General features: G+C 36.9%; 2 protein-coding genes across 2 annotated transcripts; both read left to right on the top strand.

Moving 5' to 3' along the window:
- The first annotated feature begins 355 nt into the window (after positions 1-355).
- On the top strand, positions 356-11,008 carry LOC117624930 (GTPase Der-like). The gene is given in 13 exon segments (XM_034356461.1): positions 356-815; positions 1,208-1,275; positions 1,979-2,026; positions 2,229-2,289; positions 2,292-2,521; positions 3,640-3,779; positions 5,086-5,173; positions 5,501-5,683; positions 6,675-6,836; positions 8,352-8,545; positions 9,396-9,546; positions 9,958-10,123; positions 10,584-11,008. Coding segments are annotated over 13 exon segments (1,950 nt in total). The 5' UTR covers positions 356-424; the 3' UTR covers positions 10,652-11,008.
- A 2,281-nt stretch (positions 11,009-13,289) lies between these two features.
- LOC117625524 (receptor-like protein 3) lies at positions 13,290-15,488 on the top strand. Its single transcript, XM_034357067.1, has one exon. The coding sequence runs from the start codon at positions 13,305-13,307 to the stop codon at positions 15,486-15,488; it is 2,184 nt and encodes a 727-aa protein (XP_034212958.1). The 5' UTR covers positions 13,290-13,304.
- The last annotated feature ends 5,303 nt before the right edge of the window (positions 15,489-20,791 follow it).

Here is a 20,791-nt window from a genome sequence, read left to right as displayed (position 1 = left end):
ACGCATGCCACATCTTAACCTACAGCTATCCACGTGGATGAAATTATTAAACTAACCATGCCACATAAGTAAACTTAATGCCTTTCATTATGAAATTGACAAATTAATGTAATGTGGGACACATAAAAAGTGAGCACGGGACAATGTGACCTTTTTTAAATTACAAGAGGTACAGTGGGATTTATAGTAAACCACAGAGGACATATTGATAATTAAATGGTAAAATTTACAAAATCGAAATTACAGGACCAAAGTGGAAATATCGGTAAATTAGAGGACAAAAAATGATTTTATGCGTATAACTTTGGTCGAATAATTTTAGCAGTAAATTTGAAAATTATAATAAAAGCATAAACCCCAGCAAGCCAGGCGCGGAAGTGGATAAACTACTACCCAGAAAACTCAATAAGCTTTTACAGAGACGATGGCAGCTCCGACGACAGAGCTCTTGTGCTACAGAGGAATCACCACTTCTCCCACTCTCTCCAAAACCCTTTCTCTTCTCTCTTCTCCATTTCAAATCCCCAAATCTCTATCTTCTCCAATTCCTCGCGCTTCTTCGCTTTCCCTCCACACTTGCCTTCCCTCTCTTCCTCGCTTCCTTTCCCGCCTCTCCACCAAAGATTTCAATATCTCCATAACAGATGACCAAGAAGAAGACGGAGAAGAAGAAGAGGAAGAAGAAGTGGGAGAGCTCGTGGATGAGTCGGACGGCGTAGACGATTTATCAACGGTCGACGCCGATGACCTCGAAGAAGACGCTCGATACGTGGTTCAAGAGTTCTCTTCCTCTTTGTCCAGCCAGCTCAGAATTGGTACGTTTGTCTCTGCCTGTAATTTGCTCCTTAGACTATGGTTTTGATGCTTGGTATGGTATTCTTGGAAATTGAATTGCAATTAAAGTTGGGGGAAATAGCTGATTTTTATTGTATCTGACGAACCCTATTCATAATTTCACCCAACTATTCTGAAAGCTGCTGACTTTTTCCAAAAAATTAAAAAAGAAATAAGGCTGCATTAACTTTTTCAACGTTTATTTTTCTTTTTTAAGGATTTTCCGTCAGGTTTTTCCACATTTGATAAAAATAATTTAACTTTAGTTTTGTTGCCCATTTTGTTTGGGCATTATTGACGACCAAGTTATCAATGTGTCCTTTGTCATTTGGTTGTGTATGATGACTACTTATCCGTCATCTGATGGTTTCAGAAGATGAGAAGGATTCCCAAGAGGAAGTTGGTCGAAAGCAGAGGAGGCATAAAAGTACAGTTAAAAGTGTAAGTAAGCGTCTTATCATGGTCATTTTCATAGTTTTTATGAGAAAGTAGTGAGAGCTATGTCTGAGGATAATGGGATTGGTATCTTTCTAGGAATTTGGCGCTTTTAATAATGAGGTATCAGAACCATAAAGCATAATTGTGCTTTTCAAGTTCTTTAGGAAAATTAAAATCATTATAAGGGATGGTAAGAAAGAGATAACTGTTGGTTGAAACTTATAACAGATGCTTGGGCCGCCCATGATCTCCATGCATGACCAAGACTAATGTAAATGAATTCAAGATCTTCATATTATAGTGGTTATCGTTTTCTTTACCACTTAGGACCTCAGGCCCTTGATCTTAGGAATTGATAAAAATGCTATGTTGTAGATTGCAAATCATAACTATACATAACATAAATTGGCGGCAATTCCTAAAAAATACTCACTTGTTGCTCTTCGAAGTGTGCGGTCTTTGCATATTTCCTCAATTCTGTTTATCTTATAATTGTGGAGCATTTTTACTGTTTGTCTTTCTTTTTTTGTGGTTTTTGCTAAGTGTTTTGTTGATTTCTATAATGCAATCAGACTGTTCTTTTCAAATAATGTAAGTTTCGGGCTCTCTTTCTTTTTCTTTTTCCTTTATTTATTTATTTATTTTCTGAGTGGAGGAAAAATAGAGAAGATTCATAGTCGCTAAACCATTCAAATTTCATTTGCATATCCCTGACCATCTTCTTCCAACGGTAGCAATTGTTGGAAGACCAAATGTTGGTAAATCAGCATTATTTAATCACCTTGTCTCAGTACTTAAGCAGAATCTGGTCTTCTGTTTTCTGTTTAGTTTCAATACGTTTTGATACTGAATATACAATTTCAAGCTTCCAAATGTAACTATATCAATGCTTTTAATTCTGTAAGTTGACTTCTTCTTTGTTTCTTTGTATTTTTATTCATTTTTATGTATTGCAGGGGAACAAGGCAATTGTAGTTGATGAACCTGGGGTTACTAGGGATCGCCTTTATGGTAGATCCTTTGGGGAGATCATGAATTTATGGTGGTGGATACTGGTGGTGTTCTTACAGTTTCGAAGTCCCAGGCTAGTGTCATGGAAGAATTAGCTATTTCGACAACCATTGGTATGGATGGAATTCCACTTGCCTCCAGGGAGGCAGCTGTTGCCAGGATCCCTTCGATGATAGAGAAGCAAGCTACTGCAGCTGTTGAAGAATCATCTGTCATTGTATTCCTTGTTGATGGCAAGGTATAGTTTTTGGTAAATACTTGTGGGACCACTGCAATGTGCCTCTTTTGCCTGCTTTGGGCTGGTATGTGTAAGGAAAATATGAGCTTCTAGCCTGCAATACGCTTATACATTATTGGTTTTCTGAAGATGCAAATGTTGCATTAGTAACATTAGTCATGCTGCTTCTATATATTGTTTTGGTGGCCCAATAAGACACATTAAAGCAAAATTTCTTAGGCCCAAATTAATTTGGAAAGTTATTAAAAATTTAGTGTTAGCCCCAAAGTGATCTATACACTTTTGGAGAGGGTAGTATTAAGTAACAAGAACATGTAACTATATATATACACATATTTATATACTTGCAACAGGCCATATTAATTAATGAAAAATAATTACATAAATACCTCTGAAGCGATAACTGTGATAATTACACACACACACACACACACATATATATATACACACATATTTAGATACTGATATTTTCCAAACTTTCAAAGCCGAAAAACATATGTTAAATATTAGAAATTTTAAACAAAATTGTATCACTGAAATTGTACAATGGTATAAGTGTACACAATATTGAAACACATATAAGTTTATGATAGTAAGGTGAACTGCATCTAATTTCAGATAGCATTAAATTTTTAGCTTTGTTTTGCGCATCTTTGTAAAAGCATTTTAGAAATATGTCTTTAGGGCAGTTCATTTGATTGGTGGGACTTTTGAATTGAATGTGATGTGTTTTTGCTGAGTGGTATCAATCTGGTTATGACAGATTCTTGTCCATGCTACTTGTACTTTTCTTCCAGGTCTTTAAGAAAAATAAAGTTTGTGTTTCTTCTAAGATAAAATGGATTTCTACAAGGAATAATAGAAGTTGTCAAAAACTGGTCATGAGGTGGAGTAGTGTGATTCCATAATTTCCGAAAAGATTTGTTTCCAATTGATTTACAATGACAGCCATCTTATTTTGACACTAATTTTCAATTATGACAACCATGTGGATAAATGATATGAGTTCATAAAAGTGCATATTTGGAGGTTTTATATTAACAAATACTTTGGTGGAAAAGGTGCCTGGGTTTAGAATTGTAAAGATAACAGTATATAGTATTGACAGTGATAAACAGGCAGGTCTAACTGCAGCAGATGAGGAAATTTCAGATTGGCTATGTAAGAACTACTCAGATAAGTACATCATTCTTGCAGTTAACAAGTGTGAATCTCCACGTAAAGGGATCATGCAAGCATCAGAGTTTTGGTCATTATGGTGAGATCAACTATTATCTGTTTTTACTAAATTCTTGACAAAAGGGCTCTGGTCTTAGATCAGTGGCATTAATTTTCTTTTAAAAACTGATAAATAGTGATGCATCTCTGCTAGTGTAATGATCGACCAAAAAAAACAAACATGTTTGTCTAATGAACTTATGGGTTATACCCTGTTTTGTTCAATCCAGAATAAACAAAGTATTAGATAGTAAATTCTTCTTTCCATCTTATTCTACCTCCTTTTTGTGGGTTATATGTGTTATGTTGTCCTCAGTGATGCATGGTAGCATTATCATAGGGGTATACACACTTTCTTTTTGTTGTGTTTAAATATGCTATTCATCCTTACAGCCTGGTAATAGTTCCAATTTAGCCCTGCTTTAATACCAACTTCGACAAGACAATAAAACAGAAAAATAAGGCAATTATAATCAAAGGAACAATTTTTTCAACATATGTCCCAGGTTTCAAGCCTTTCTAGTCTATTTATTATCTAATTAGGCTTGTAAACATGAACTGTTTTCATAAAGGACAAAGAAAGCCAATTCTAGGATAACTTCGTTTTATTGTTCCGACATCTGACCTGATGCATTGTTAGCAACTTAGACAAGACACCAAAACAGACCAATTAAGCATATAATCAAAGCAACAATGTTATTGACAACTTTCATCATAAATGATATAAGTTCAGAATTGTACCTGTGGATTTCTTATCAGAAAAAGAGTTATACCTGTGGATTTCTTATTTCCACCTAGCTTTGTCTTTTTTAATCTAATTATAGTGTCTCTCCTACCTCAGCTGAAGCCTCTTTTATTATTTGCTGCCCCTGAGAGTGTGCCCTCCTTATTAAGGATGTTGACTTTTATTTCCGTGAACAAAAAAAAAAAAAAATTGTTATGTTTCACTCTGAAGAGAATGTTTCTGTTACTAAATGACTGCAGAGTGTCTTCTTGCTTTTACGAAGATATTCTTTTATGACTTAGGTTGACTCTGGCATTTAAGATGGATTAGAAATATAGGAAGTTTACTCCTCTGTATTATGTTTTTTGTTTGTGATTTGTTTGTTTTTAGCTTGGCATTAACAATACTTAGCTCAGCTTAAAATTGATTTCCGAAATCTGATACTTGGGGAGGATAGAATGTCTGAGTTTCTCATTAGGGTTGTTTCTTTTCGTTAGTGTTAATATTTACAATCCACAATGATGGTACACATAGGCACATTTTAAGTTTTGGATCTAGTGGATACATAAAAATGTAGTATCCTTATGTTAATGTACATAATGCTTTTTGGTTGGTTGACCAGGTTTTCACCACTTCCTATATCTGCTATATCTGGAACTGGAACTGGAGAGCTTCTTGATCTTGTGTGTTCAGGGCTGAAAAATATTGAGGTTTGTAATCACAGAATTTTTTTTAGGTTATATCATTCTTCAAATTTAACTGCCTTTTGTTGAATACTGGAGTTTAATTGGCAATTGACTTAATTTTGCCATCTGTTACTCACTTTTGAAGTAGCACTTGTAGGAAGAAAGCTGTTCATTTTGAGCTTGTTAGTGAACTTTCAGTTCAATATTAGAATCTCTCCATGCTTCTTAGTCCTTAGTATAAAAAATCTGGTGCTTCTAGTAATTTCTTAAGCCCAACATGGCATGTTGTTGCCCTGTTCTATGAATATTGTCGTTTCTTTATGACATATTTTTCTATGCTTATATATATAGGATCCAGAAGATTTTGCTGAACAAGAAGATTATGTTCCTGCAATTGCGATTGTTGGCCGACCAAATGTTGGTAAAAGTAGCATTTTGAATGCTTTGGTTGGGGAGGACAGGACAATTGTTAGCCCAGTCAGTGGAACTACCCGTGATGCAATTGATATTGAATTTATTGGACCAGATGGACAGGTTTGATTGGATTACAGTCATACATTCTATTCTATTATACCACATATTGCTGGCAGTTATTACACAAAATGTTCTACGTGAATCTACTGTGTTATTAGTATGAAACTGAAGAATCATAAAAAGCACTTCAGATCAGGTGCTTTTCACAATAGTATTCATCCACTCTTTAAATGGAGCTTTTATAAAAATTTCCTCTATGTATAATTCTGCCTAGGAATACGAAGAGAATTTCTAGTGAAATCAATGATGAAAAGTTTGATGGTTAACTTGTATCTTGAGACAAAACCATCATGTCTAGCCTAAGAAGTTCATTTACCTCAAGCTATTCTTACTTTCCACTATTCATCTTTTACCAAAATTGAAATTCAAGTGCCGATTTTATCGACTGAATCTTGGAATTGGGCTTACAAAAGAACTGTGCCACTTGCAAGTTATTCAAGATCAAATTGCTTAAGTTTGATTGTTTATTTTCATCTCTCTGTTTGTGTGCTTCTATCCTGGCTTTTTATTCTATTTGTTAAAGACACTTGGAGATTTTCTAATAGTTTAGGTAGAAAGGTGGGCTAGGGTCTGACTCTTTGTTAATATACTTGACTTATGAAATATTCAAATCCTATTTGCCTGGCTATTGCTCTTCTCCTCTTAACGTCCTTTCCCTTATCTTTCGCTTCTTCTCTCTCTTTCTCCTTCCCCTTATCTTTCGCTTCTTCTCTCTCTTTCTCCTTCCCCTATTGGTTCTGCATCATCAATCCTGGGATGGTTCTGCATCATCAATCCTGGGAAGTTTCGTTGAGGCAAATCTTGAGGCTGTTTAGGCAAGTTCAAGTATAAGCCGAGCTCGAACAAGCAATAGTTTGGTTCGGGTCTACTCATATGCCATCTTAGATGGGATCCTATAACTATTGTTAGTTTACCAGCTTATGATATTAGTGCACAACTGTTAGATCAGTAATCCTTTATATCATTCTACTTTTTTTTTTTGGTTTTGCAGAAGTTCCGGCTAATTGATACTGCTGGAATCAGAAGAAGAGCAGTCGTTGCTTCATCAGGTAGCATGACAGAGGCTTTATCGGTAAATCGAGCGTTTCGTGCCATTCGTCGTTCTGATGTTGTGGCTCTTGTAATTGAGGCCCTGGCTTGTATCACAGAACAGGTAACATTCTTTTTGAGTTATCCTTTCTATAAAGATCTGAAGAACATGCCCACAGTTTTCTGCCTTCATGTGCGCAGGGTAAAACAAACTAGATTGGATATTTTTTAAGGGTGCTGATTTTCCCACTCCCCTTTTGTCCACTTACACACCCTTTTGTTTTTTATTAATTTTTACTATAACAAAAAAGGGAGTGTAAGTGGACAAAAGAGGAGTGGGAAAATCAGCTCCCTTTTTAAAAGCTTGAATATAATGAACAGTTCTGATTCCTATTAAAGAGTCTTTCTCTTATCCAGGTGTCCGGATTGTTTAGTATTCGGATCCCAATGATTCTTCAGAATGTCCCTGCATCATATATGCTACCAAATCAAGCCACTACACTGCTATATAAAAACATCCAGTCGGTGCTGTGGAAGTATACATCTTGAAATCATTTTTTATAATGAAACACAGGTGCAAACATTGGGGTCCACATGCTAAACAATCCGGACATCCATTTAAGAGAAAAACTATCTTATTGGATAGGACATATATATAAGTATATAAATGTATGTCTCTATATGTATTACATGTATTTTTATATGAACACAAAATAGTATCACATATAAGCTAAACAGAAAATGTTATCACACTACCAAAAAGAGAAAAAAATTACAATACGAGTTAATGTGGAGAAACTTCTTAAAATAAGTCATGATATAACTTTATGGATGTTTTGGTTGTATGTTAATTATTTATCTTTTCCTCCATGTTCTAGATTTCGTAAGTTTCGTTGTTTCTTTTAATAATATTTAAAACACAATACAGTGTAAACGGCCTAACATTCCTCTCCATACCCTAGCAGGTCCTTGCAGACTTGAAAGTCAGTCTCATGCATGCATAATATGAACAGAAATAGAATGTCTATTGTACGTTTGGAAGTTATGGTTTTCTTGAAATGCTTAACGAGCAAAATTGAGTGTTTTGTGTGTCTTGTTGGCATCTGTTAGTTTTTCAGTTTTATCTTTCAGGTTTTAAAATAAGTTTCAATGAACAAAATTTTGCGATAATGTCTTTCCCTGAATGCGAGCCATTTGTTTAGTTTCAAATTATGTACCCTTAAACAAGGAGAAATCTCTTTTTGAAATGAAAAATAATTAAGACACAAGGATCAGTGGTCAGATAGTTTTCGAGCTATTCAATTTGGATATACTTCACTGAAAAGATAGCAAAAAAAGTTGTCATGTTTTAGAAAACTTTCAACTATATATATGTGGTCCAGTTCTTATGAAAGCTCTTTGATGCTAAAGATATTCATATTTCTAGTATTTAGTTTATAGTTTATTATCTAATAACTTATAGAAGAATGAGTAATAGTGAAAACTTAGCCTCTTTTTTTTTTTTTTTTCTTCCAAGACATTTTTTTAGGCTTTGATCGTATAATATGCGTCTCGAAATTTCTTTAAGCAATGGCATCTTGTAATTTTGATTAATGAGATGTTTTCTTTTCCACATGTATATTTCTTGTGTATCTCTTAGGATTGCAAGATTGCTGAAAGGATAGAAAGAGAAGGTAAAGGCTGCCTGATAGTTGTAAACAAATGGGATACCATACCAAATAAAAACCAGCAGACTGCAACATACTATGAGCAGGATGTTAGGGAAAAGCTTCGTGTTCTTGGTTGGGCACCTATTGTATATTCAACTGCAATAGCTGGTCAAAGTGTTGACAAGTATGTTTTCTGTTAACATCATCTCTTTTATAGCTTAACAACTGCAGTCTTTACCTAACTTCATGTATGTGAAGAAACCCTTATTCTCTATTCACACCACAAGATAAAAGATAGGAGCACCTTTAACTGGAAGAAGTTTTCAATTTGTTGTCAATATGATGGATGTGATGGGTTATATTTGAATTTAGTTTGATGTTGCTCCATCTTCTAATAGATGTTTGTTAAGCTTTAGATTCTTGTTAAGATAGGTCAGCCTAAATTATGTATGACATCATAGTTGTATATATAACCTGTACTTGTCCCTACAGAAAGAAGTTGCATGATGTAAAACGCAGATGGTGGTAGTTTTCTGTTGAAGGGTATAAAGTCTCACAATTGGAAAATTGACTAAATAAAATACAACATATAATGATTGGTTCCACTACTAATAGCACCGAGGCCTTTTCTGATATACCCCAACACCTACTAGGCTTTATAGGTGGTTAGGTTGGGGACAATATCGGTGTTGCTAGTAATTTGCCACTGCTGACCCGTCTTTCTGAAATTTAACAGGATTATTCCCTATGGACTTTAGGCTTAAACCAGTTTGTAATTTCGGTTTTCAGTTTATGAGTTATATACATTCTTATATACAGTGTCCCATATCAGTAAAACACTATACAGGTTACAAATGGAGTTTCACAAGAATCCTATGCATAATTTTAATGGTTTGAAGTTTCCAGGAATTTAAGGTCTTAGTATTGTATGCTATTCTTGATAGAAAACCTCTGTATATGCCAAGAATTTGTTTTCATATTGCTGATATGTTGGCCGTGGGCTACACTAATAGTATTATTGTCTTTGGTTTTAGGATTATCGTTGCTGCTAGCACAGTTGAGAAAGAAAGATCAAGAAGGCTTAGTACTTCCGTAGTAAATCAAGTTGTACAGGAGGCACTAGCTTTTAAATCACCACCAAGGACACGAGGTGGCAAAAGAGGGCGCATTTATTGCTGCACTCAGGTTCTTGTTTTATGCAGGATGCATTTTATGTTTTTGGGGTGATTAATATATCTCTTGCATTCTTGTTGATCATACTCCTGGCAAGTGACACCCTCGCAAACTTTGGATGCTAGTGTCAACGAAATTTTGATATTTTTTCTTGTTATGAACAGAAAGCATGATATGTTGAGACCTGGAAAAGTACAGTTTTCTACTGCTATTAGGTTTTAGATGATTCAGTGCTAAAAATTGACTGTATTAACTATATTCCATGCGTTCCTATCCTGATGACAGTATCTGGAGTATCTGTTCTTTCAAACTTGCATGTGATTGACTACAAACCAGTATATATATATATATATATATATATATATATATATATATATTTTATGAACATGACAATTATGTGCATTAATTTGTATTCATTTGCAGGCAGCTATAAGGCCACCAACATTTGTGTTCTTTGTCAATGATGCAAAACTTTTCCCAGAGACGTACCGCCGTTATATGGAGAAGCAACTGCGTTCAGATGCTGGGTTTCTGGGAACTCCAATTCGGCTTCTTTGGTCTAACAGGAGGAAAACAGAGAAAGAGGAAGGTCAGTTCTGATCTTGTCTGTTTAATGCATGCACATGCATGCATGTATCAATATTTCTTTTTGGGAGATGGAAAGTGATAAATGTTTGTGAGTTCATGTGGTCTATCTATCTACAATCACGTGTACGGTTTTTGTTGACTTAATGATGTGTTTTCTCTTTTTGTGGATTTTTTGTTGTTGAGTTTTTTGTGAATTGCAGAAATTAACCTGTACTATATGTGCTTGTTTCTGTTTTGTACAAATATGCAAATGAAATAACTTTCTGCCCACATGATGCGCAGATGCGTATAAAAACTTTTTTGTATCAACTTCCTGTCCCCCAAGTCCCCCTTTTTAGATCCCTCTTGATCCCTTGATTATGTCCTCTTTCCTACATGAATTTTCCATGTTCTTGTGGTTTTTGAATGCCCAATAAGACAAATAATCACTTTAAACGGCTGTAAATCATATATGTTAACAGGCAGAGCTGCAACGAGGACACAATCAAATCTTGTGCCACGTGACAGAAAATTGGAGTTAGCTACATGAAGCATATGAAATATAGTGTCATCTCAGAACTGGAAAGGAGTCTGTTCTGGAACAGCTTTGTGCACCGCTGAAACTATTTAGCAGATGCTGAAGGTACCTTGCATTGCAAGATTGGCGGTGTAAAATTTTCCCCAGTTTTGTTAATTCTATCAACCCATGCGGCAAAGGCCTGTCATTGCATGTATATCCCTCACCTGTGATGGCTTAGAACTTGCAAGTTAAGCCTTTGAATTTACCTTTTTTGTTTGTTGGGTTTATAGGCCTTTTAATATACTTTGGATTCAATGTAAATAACTACTATGATATGAGGATCCAGCAGATTTTCTTGATAATTGGCACACGCCTGTTTTGTGTTAATGAATTAGATCTGCACTTGCATCTTGGGTTGGCCAGTAGGCCATTTCTAATTTGTAAATATATGATGCCTGCAAGCTATTATATTAAAAAGAACATCACATTTCCTTGAGACTGAAAAATCATATGAGGTAAAGTGCAATCAAAGTAGTTTGATTTGGGAGATGGATTACGTAAAGCCCAAGTTATCATTAATTCATCAAACTATTAGATTATTTTTCAAGTGTTATACTGGCACGCTTGGCTACAAGATAATCTCTTGGCCAATTTCTGAGGCTGCTGAGATTGGAGTAAATAAAGTTGGTACTAATATATTTACTTTTTATAGATGCATTAAGGCTTATTCACGCGTTTGCCTGCAGGTATGGAGAGTGAAGGTGTCGCTGAAAAGATTGATGGAGCATTCTAAAATATATGAAGATACAATTCGAATAAACTCTTGAAACCGAGTAACGTGATATATTGAGAAGCGCCACCAAAATGGAGATCCACAATGAAAAAGCTTGCATCCATGAAATCTAACTCCTATGTCCAATGATCCCTGCTCAAAGTAATAAAACCAGACAATGCATTAGTATAAAACCACGCGAATGTGTATAAATTGTATACTTTGAGAAACACAATGACAAATTTGGCTAAATTTTTTTCTCAGTGACCAAATTGAATTTTCGTATAAAACCCAATAACCAAAAAGTATTTAATCCTAAAAAATAAAAAGATATGAACAATTGTGTTTAGTTATAACACCATGTGACACGTTACCAATTCATTCAAATTATAACACGTGATGACTCATAAGTAACATATTGTAAATTTGTGTGAATCGATAACATCACGTCGGGATGCCATGTTCACATACAATACTTTTGGACCCAAGCAATCAAATTCCATTGATCTAAAGTATAAATTGTGGGTGAAATATGTCTCTTAAGTGGGGGAAAATTACCGCCTTTACTGGTGTCTCCTGGAAGCTGACCTTGGGGACGATAAAGGATGCCCACTAAATGGAAAGAACTAAGGGAAGTCCAATTTATAGGATGAGAAGACGTATTGGGGGAGAAGGGCGTGGGGGTTCTGCATTCAGTTTGGTTGCATGCATGAATATTTGTAGAAATAATGGAAGAGAACAAGAGGATGAAAAGGAAGCCATGAGACAGTGGGTGAGCAGACTGCAGTAGCATGTTTATTTCTTCTTGAATGTGCCTGGTTTTTGATAGATTTAGATTGTCTGCAGGTTTGTGTTTATATATTGGAGCAAATCAGAGTGTTAGGACTTAGGAGCAATTAAAGCCAATAACAAAGAATTCGTATTTCTTTTTTAAAATTTAGCTTGAAATGAAACTTCAAAACGTCGCTTACAAACTGATAAAGTGGGAAACAACCACAGCCACATATTCTCCAAACCGATCAATACGTCGAAGAGAGATTTTACCACAAAAGAAAACCGAAGCGAAGACATCACTAATTACCACAAAAGTCTATAATATACTGCAGCGACTTATAACTTTGTAGGCTTGGCTTTTACAACTTTTCTTCCGTATCTTACAGTTACAAGAGAATTAAAAAAATCAAACGTATCAAGTAGTTTGAACTATTAACCAAAAACAAAAAAATCAACCAAATGTTTTGCATTTCCAACCTAAAAATTAATGCATTTAATTGACAGTCAACTATCTCAACAAGAAGTTCGCTGATTATGAGAGAAAAGACTTGTATCGTCTAATCCTATATCTGAAATATTTTCCATTACCATAATTATATTTCAGGAAAATATGTGCTCAGCTTGACAATCGACATATTTCAGTCAATTAGACTTTAAAATAAGAGGTCTGGTCATCCCATGCAGCTCTCAAGAGCCGTCAAAGAGAGACTTCCGATACAGACTACAAGTTTTCCTAGCCATCATAGAGAGACTTCCAATACAAACCTCATTGGCTCTCGAGAGCTGCATGGGAGGACCGGAACTCTTATTTTAAAGTCTAATTGACTCCAAATACTGTCGATTGTCAAGCTAAGCAATATTTTCCTGAATGTAATTAGTGTAGTATTTTATTTATTTATTTTTTGGGCAATTACCATTTTCTCAGTTAGTTAGGAGATGTTCTGAGTCGTTCAATATGTATTGATGTATCGTTTTTAGGCCAAAAGAAAAGGAAAGACATTATGCTTTTTAGTTGCATTGCTTCAAACTCTTATAAATTTTCCCCATTATAAATACAAACCTGTGAAATCTAAATACACATAATATATGCAAATACATCACAGAAAAATGCAAGTAGAGAATATCCCTTACCACCAAATGGCTCGTGGCCTCCTTTTCTTCCTCTTATTGTCCTCCAGTATGTCCACAAATTATGCATGCAATGAAACTCAACGTAGCTCTCTCTTGTCCTTTGCTCTCACACTGTCTTCTCCTTCTTTGAACTGGACTTCCATTGATTGTTGCCATTGGGAGGGCATCACCTGTGATCACGACGGTTGGGTCACAGATTTGGACTTGCCCTCCAGATCAGGGCTCAATCTCAAAGGAGGTATTTTTCCCTCACTTGAAAATCTCACGCATCTCTCTCTTTTGAACCTCTCTCACAATTCACTCTATGGTTCACTTGAACCCCGTTTCTTCTTGTCCTTAAATTGTCTTGAGATCCTTGATTTGAGCTATAATCGTCTGTTTGGAGAGCTACCACTTTTCATTCCATCCAGCACTCGCATGGTGGACTTGTCCAACAATAACTTCCATGGTGCGATTCCATCATCATTCTTCCGACGAGCTAGGAATTTGACTCGTTTCAATGTCAAGAACAACACCTTCTCAGGTTCTATCCCATCCTCTATATGTCTTCATTCTTCTCCCCTGATTAGGCTGTTGGATTTTTCCATCAATAAATTCAGCGGCAATATTTCTGGTGGACTAGGGAAGTGTTCCAAACTACAGGTTTTTCGTGCTGGTTACAATAGGCTCTCTGGACCACTTCCAGAAGATATCTATAATGCTACCACACTTGAAGAAATCTCGTTACCTAGCAATGCGCTTCATGGAGACATTAGTCATGAAATTGTCAACCTCACCAACCTCACAATCCTTGAACTATATGCTAATCAATTCAGTGGCATGCTCCCGATGAATATGGGGAAGCTCTCCAAATTGAAACTCATTCTTCTTCATTTCAACAATCTAACAGGTTCTCTACCCCCGTCTTTGCTGAATTGCACAAACCTTAGAGAATTGAACCTCGGATTCAACCATTTTGTAGGAAAGCTCTCCATACTTGATTTCTCCAAACTCAGTCGCCTTACTAAACTTGACTTTATGAGTAATCAATTCACTGGGGTCTTCCCAACTAGCCTTTACTCATGCAAGTCCCTGAAAGCACTTCGGCTGAGCTTAAATGACTTAGACGGACAAATACAGCCTGAGATTCTTTCACTGAAATCTTTGTCCTTCCTCTCGCTTTCTGCGAGCAGATTGTCCAATATCACAAGGGTACTTAATATACTGATGGGCTGCAAAAGTCTGAAGGTTCTCATCCTTTCAAACAATTTTATAGGTGAAGAAATGCCAAATGGTGACGGCATCGTTGGTGTTGATGGATTCCAAAATCTTGGTATTTTGTCTTTCCGTGGTTGTCAGCTCACTGGTCCCTTACCTGTATGGTTATCCAAAATAAAAAAGCTCGAGGTCTTGGATTTGTCCTCTAATAGATTCACAGACTCAGTTCCAACATGGTTGGGGAATTTTCGAAGCCTCTTTCACATAAACTTGGGCAACAACCGAATTTCAGGTGAGCTTCCAAAGCAACTTTGCAAATTACCAATGTTGGTGTCTGAACAAACTGCAGCTCAAGTAGATCATACTTATCTCCAATTGCCTTTCTTCGTCAAACCAGCAAGTGATGCAGACTTTTTGCAGTACAGTTCCCTTTCTTTCTTTCCACCAGCTATACACCTACACAAAAATAGCATCAGTGGGAATATACCAACTGAGATCAGCCAATTGGTCCTTCTTCATACATTAAATCTTGACGACAACAATTTCTCTGGAAACATTCCCGACAAAATATCCAACCTGAAAAAGTTGGAGACGTTGGATCTTTCAATGAACCACTTGTCCGGAGAAATCCCACCATCATTGATGAGCCTTAATTTCTTGTCCTTTTTGAATGTCTCGTACAATAATCTCGAAGGGCCAATACCAAAAGGCACTCAGCTCCAAAGCTTTGATGTCTCTGCATTTGAGGGGAATCCGAAACTTTGTGGTGCCCCTCTTCGGAATGTGTGTCCTCTAATGCACCGTAATAGCCAAGATATGGAGAATGAGCCCCAACTCTCGTTGGTTCATAATTCGGTTGTGCTTGGCTTCATCGTAGGACTTGGTGGATTTTGTGGTCCTTTAATGCTAAAAAAGACGTGGAGAGATGCATATTTCCAATTCCTAAACAATGTACAAGATAGGCTCTGTGTGATGAAAAAAGTGCGTGCATGATAGGCTCTATGATCATAAGGATGCAGAGAAAGTTTAGAAACTTGTTAAAGTATTTTTATGTATTTTCAGCTATTAATTGTTGGGGTTTGATTTCTTCTTGCCCTAAGATGTGACTATTATTAAATTTATTAAAGGCTTAAAAGTCAAAATAGTCCTTGTGTTTTACCCATTAAGTCAATTTAGTCTCTATGTTTTTAATTTGGCTAATTTAGTCCCTGTATTTTACCTATTAAGCCAATTTAGTCTCTATGTTTTTAATTTGGCTAATTTAGTCCCTTATATTTACATATGTTAGCCAATATGTAGGGCAATCTGTCAAATAAACGTGCATCGCACATGAGTGGCCATAAAGGTATTTTAACACAAAGCAAAACCCTCGCGACTCTATTCCTTAATGATTGGATCGGATGATGAATTTACTTATAGAATCCAATCAAATTCAATCCAATATGGTTAGTTTTATGCTTATTTTGTTCTTGTAGGTATTTGTAATATTTTAAGTCATTTGATGAAGTTATGTTTAATATATTATATAATCAAAATAATTTTTTTTTTAAAAGTATTTCATTTATATTTTACATTTACGTCTATTAATATGTTTGATTAGATTAAACTTAAGGATAAATATTTAATATTTAATTATTGTCTTTTTTCATTATCAAAATCGATCATCTAATCCAATCCAATTCAATATTAATTGGATCATATTGAATTGAATTTAAACATTTAATATGATTGGATCGGAATGAAAAAATCACAATTCAATTTATATTAGATCGAATGCGGTTGTTAATGAACTAAATTGTTTGGTTTCGAACCGACGTACACTGTACGAAGAATATAGTGAAATTTCCAATATAGTTGATTACCATATATATATATATATATATATATATATATATATATATATATTAGAGAACATGTTATCCACCAACTCATTATCCACAACTGTCTTAGTTTTATGTTTGTATTAGTTGCATCCACCATGTACCACTTTGTATTCTCTCTTAGTTTATTATTATCAATCTTGTATAAACACCTCCTCTTTGGAGATGAATCAATCAAGGAAAATATCATTGAATCATCAATTCTTTCATGGTATCAGAGCTAATGGCTAACGCCAATTAGCGATCCTTCATTGGCCAAAATTGAGAGTTGTTGGCTCTCCTCGCCCGAAAGGGTGTTTGCTTCTGTATAGTTCTCCATCTTCTCCTCCCTTTTATAATCAGTAATTTTTCTTCTCTCTCTGCCGCTGCCATTTCCTTTTATTTTTCAACGCTCCCTGTCAAGCTCTCTGCTCATTGATGAGCCTTTATCTTTCACTCTCTCCGTGTCTAGCCCTCTGTTGAAGATTGAGCCATGCATTTCTTTCTCCATGTAATGCTCTCTGTTGAAGATTGGGCCATTTCTCCTTCTTATGCTCTCTATTGAAGACTGAGCCTTCTCCCCCTTGTCATGCTCTTTGTTGCTGTCAGATTGTGTTGGTTTTGTGATGGAATATGAGGTGCTAGAAATATGAGTTGCTTCAGCAGAGCTCTTTGTATTCTAATTCACTTGTGTTTACAATGATAAGCTCAAAGGCTTTTTAAAAAGAGAACAAATATATATTCTAGAGAATACTTCCTAAAGAACCTAAAAGACATTGCATAGGAACTTTACCAAATTAATTAAGGACAGCTATAGCTGCTGTAATAAATGGAGATATTCTAGAGAATGAAGGAAGTGCATTAATTCCAACACTCCCCCTTAATGGACTTTCTTCACAACTCCAATGAGCTCTCTTAAATAGCAAAACTTCTCTTTGGAAGTGCCTTGGTGAGTATGTCTGCCAACTGCTCCTCTGTCCTGCAGTATTCAAGTGCAACTTCACCTTTCTCAATTGACTCTCGAATGAAATGGTATTTGATGGCAATGTGCTTTGTACGATCATGACTCACTGGATTTTTCCCAATGGCAATGGCTGATTTGTTGTCACAATATAATTTGGTGCCGCCTTCTTGCTTTTCGCCAATGTCTTCAAGTATCCTTCTAAGCCATACAGCTTGTAATGCTGCCTTAGATGCTGCAATGTACTCTGCTTCAGCAGTAGATTGTGTCACCACATTTTGCTTCTTTGATGCCCACACTACTACGATTTACTATTTGCGCGACGGAATTTTGCGCGACGAATAAAATTTCGTCGCGCAAGGAGCACTTTTGCGACGAAAAAAATACTCCGTCGCGCAGAGGAACAGAAAACTAGCGCGACAAATAATTTCGTCGCGGGAAAGAGGCTATGCGCGACGTAAATATATTTCGTCGCACAAAAGTGGCAAAGTCCATGTTATGGCGCCAAAATCTTGCGCGACGACAAAGATCGTCGCGAATGACAACATTGCGCGACAATACCAAATTTTCGTCGCGCAAAGATGGACAGAAAATTGGCGCCTATTATGGCGGTAAAAAAATTTTGCGCGACGATAGTTTTCGTCTCAAAAGAAAACTTAGCGCGACGAAACAATAAACCGTCGCGTAAGAACACGAGGGAAACTTTTTTTTGGCGCCAATATACAGGTGGGTTTTTGCGCGACGGAAATTCCGTCGTCGCGTAAAGTGTAATAGCGGTGCACTCTTGCGCGACGAATTAGTTTCTTTTGCGCGACCAAATGTGTAGTTTGCGCGACGCTATATTGTACATGCGCGACGGAATTTTGTGCGACGAATAATTTCTTTCGTCGCGCAAAAAATAGATGTCGACACGTGATTGCGCGACGGAAATTTGGTTTTGTGCGACGGAAAAGTGAGTTTGCGCGACAGCGTTTTGCGCGACGTTTTTTGTTTTTCGTCGCGCAAAGTCCTTCTTCTCCATATCTGTGTCTGCCATTGCAGAGGCAGAATGCAAGAATTGCATTCTGCCTCTCTCTCACTCTCCCTCCCTGCTGCTGCTCTACTGTGAATTCTGTACGTGTATTAGGTATGTATTTTGTGTCGGTAGTTTAAATGTATTAATGTAAATTCGTACTAATGCTATTAATTTTGTTCTCGTTAGGGATATTTGTGATTAGTGATTGGTGGAGAACGATTGAGAAGGTATGTTATTGTAAAAGTTTGTTTGTTATGTTTGTATTTTTTTTTTTGAAGTTATATGTTTATAATGTTGTGAAATTGTGCGTGACGTAGCACAATGTGTTGTGATGTACGAAGTTAATTGAAATTAACTTCGTACTTTTATTTTTATGTTTAGTAACACGTAGTTTCCCGTTCGAGATTAGTTGGATTTCGTGCATGGATGCGTAAGGCATGACTGCGGTCCAATTAATTCTTGAATTGTCCCATTATTTGGACAGTTTGGTAATGCATAGTGTTGTCACATAATCTTCGGCTACAGGATTAGGTTTTGATTGTGGAGATTTCGGTGTCATCTCGGTACGTTCTTCGGGTGGTACGTAGGTATTTATACCTATGCCCACTTCAAGAACTGTGTCGAGATGCTGCCGAAATTAATCCACGTCGAAATCTAATCTCATGTAGCCGTAGGTTACGTGACAGGACTATGCATTCCCGAATGGGATAGGGCCCTTACCGGAGGCATAAGGTGACATTATAACTTCGTATGAAGTTGTTGTGACTGTTGTGTCGTGATTGTGGTTTCAGGAATTATGAGCAGAAGGTGGATACAGAACCCGAATAGATGCGCAGACGAATACTTGGATGGAATCGAGGATTTTATTGAGTTTGCACGTAGACACAACCCGGGTGCAACTAGAATCCGTTGTCCTTGTAGGAGGTGTAACAACACGTTGTTTGAGTCAATTGAAAATGTTGGATTTCATTTAGTAAGGAATGGAATGATTGAAACATATAGCATTTGGAACCTTCACGGCGAACAAGTAGACCATGCTTCGTCTTCAAATGCCCCAAGAGTGGACAATGTTGAACCTATTGGGGATCCTAATGATCAAGTCATGGGTATTATACAGGATGCTTTTCCATTCGCATCGACCAACATCAATCAGGAAGGGGAAGATGACGTGCCTACACCAATAGGCAGTGCGGAGTTTGAACAGTATGAAAAACTGTTAAAAAATGCCAACCAAGAGTTATACCCGGGGTGCGAGAGTTTTTCCGTTCTCACTGCCATTGTGGAGCTAATGCACGGAAAAATAAAGTATCGTATGTCGAACTTGTGTTTCGATTACTTTTTGGGGGTTTTCAAGAGAATGCTTCCGACGGACAATTGTTTGCCGAAAGACCATAAACATGCACAGAAGGTGTTGCATGGTCTTGGATTGGGTTATGAAAAAATCCACGCTTGCAAAAACAATTGCATGTTATTCTACAAAGAGCATGAAACGTTGGATACATGCCCTATATGCAATGAGTCGAGGTTCAAAATGACATCCCAGAATAGAACGACTAAGATACCACAAAAAGTGATGCGTTATCTGCCCCTTAAACCTAGGTTGCAGAGATTGTATATGTCGATGCATACTGCCACAGACATGAGATGGCATAAGGAAAAACGGGTAGACGATGATGTGATGCGGCATCCTGCAGATGGGGAGGCATGGAAAGAGTTCGATCGAACGTTCCCCGAGTTTGCTGCTGATCCCCGAAATGTTAGATTGGGACTTGCCACTGACGGATTCAATCCGTATGGGGTTCTAAACCAACACCACAGCACTTGGCCGATTTTCGCATTCCCATATAATTTGCCGCCTTGGAAATGCATGAAAAAAAAATACATGATGATGACTGTTTTGATAACTGAGGATCCTGGCAGGTCAATTGATGTGTACTTAAGGCCTCTGGTTGATGAGCTGAAGGATTTATGGACAAACGGTGTTCGCACGTTCGATAAATCAACTGGGAGGATGTTCACTTTGCGGGCAGCAGTTATGTGGACTGTGAATGATTTCCCAGCATATGCAATGGTTTCTGGGTGGAGCACAAAGGGTTATATGGCATGTCCTGTATGCAAGGAAGATGTAACTTCTGGTTGGCACGCAGGAAAAGTTTGTTACCTTGGTCATCGGAGATGGTTGCCATGGGACCACGAATGGCGGGAAAAAGATAAAGAGTTCGACGGGAACACAGAGCGTCGCCTCAGACCTAGAGAATGGTCCGGTGATGAGATCTTGGAACAGCTGAACCGTTTGGATTTTGCTCCGTTCGGAAAAACAGTGAGTCGGACCAGACCTTCTACACATTTGAACTGGGCGCACAAGCCTATGTTTTTTGAGCTCCCATATTGGTCGAAACTGAAATTGAGGCACAATCTAGATGTGATGCATGTTGAGAAAAATGTATTCGACACATTGGTG

The sequence above is a fragment of the Prunus dulcis genome, chromosome 4, assembly GCF_902201215.1.
Source record: "Prunus dulcis chromosome 4, ALMONDv2, whole genome shotgun sequence".
Lineage (NCBI taxonomy): Eukaryota > Viridiplantae > Streptophyta > Magnoliopsida > Rosales > Rosaceae > Prunus > Prunus dulcis.
The sequence above is the reverse complement of the archived record's forward strand: the minus strand, read 5'-3'. Positions and strand labels throughout refer to the sequence as shown.

Bases quoted from the DNA above. Each gene is read 5' to 3' on its own strand.
- LOC117625524 (XM_034357067.1), top strand. From the start codon at position 13,305: ATGGCTCGTGGCCTCCTTTTCTTCCTCTTATTGTCCTCCAGTATGTCC.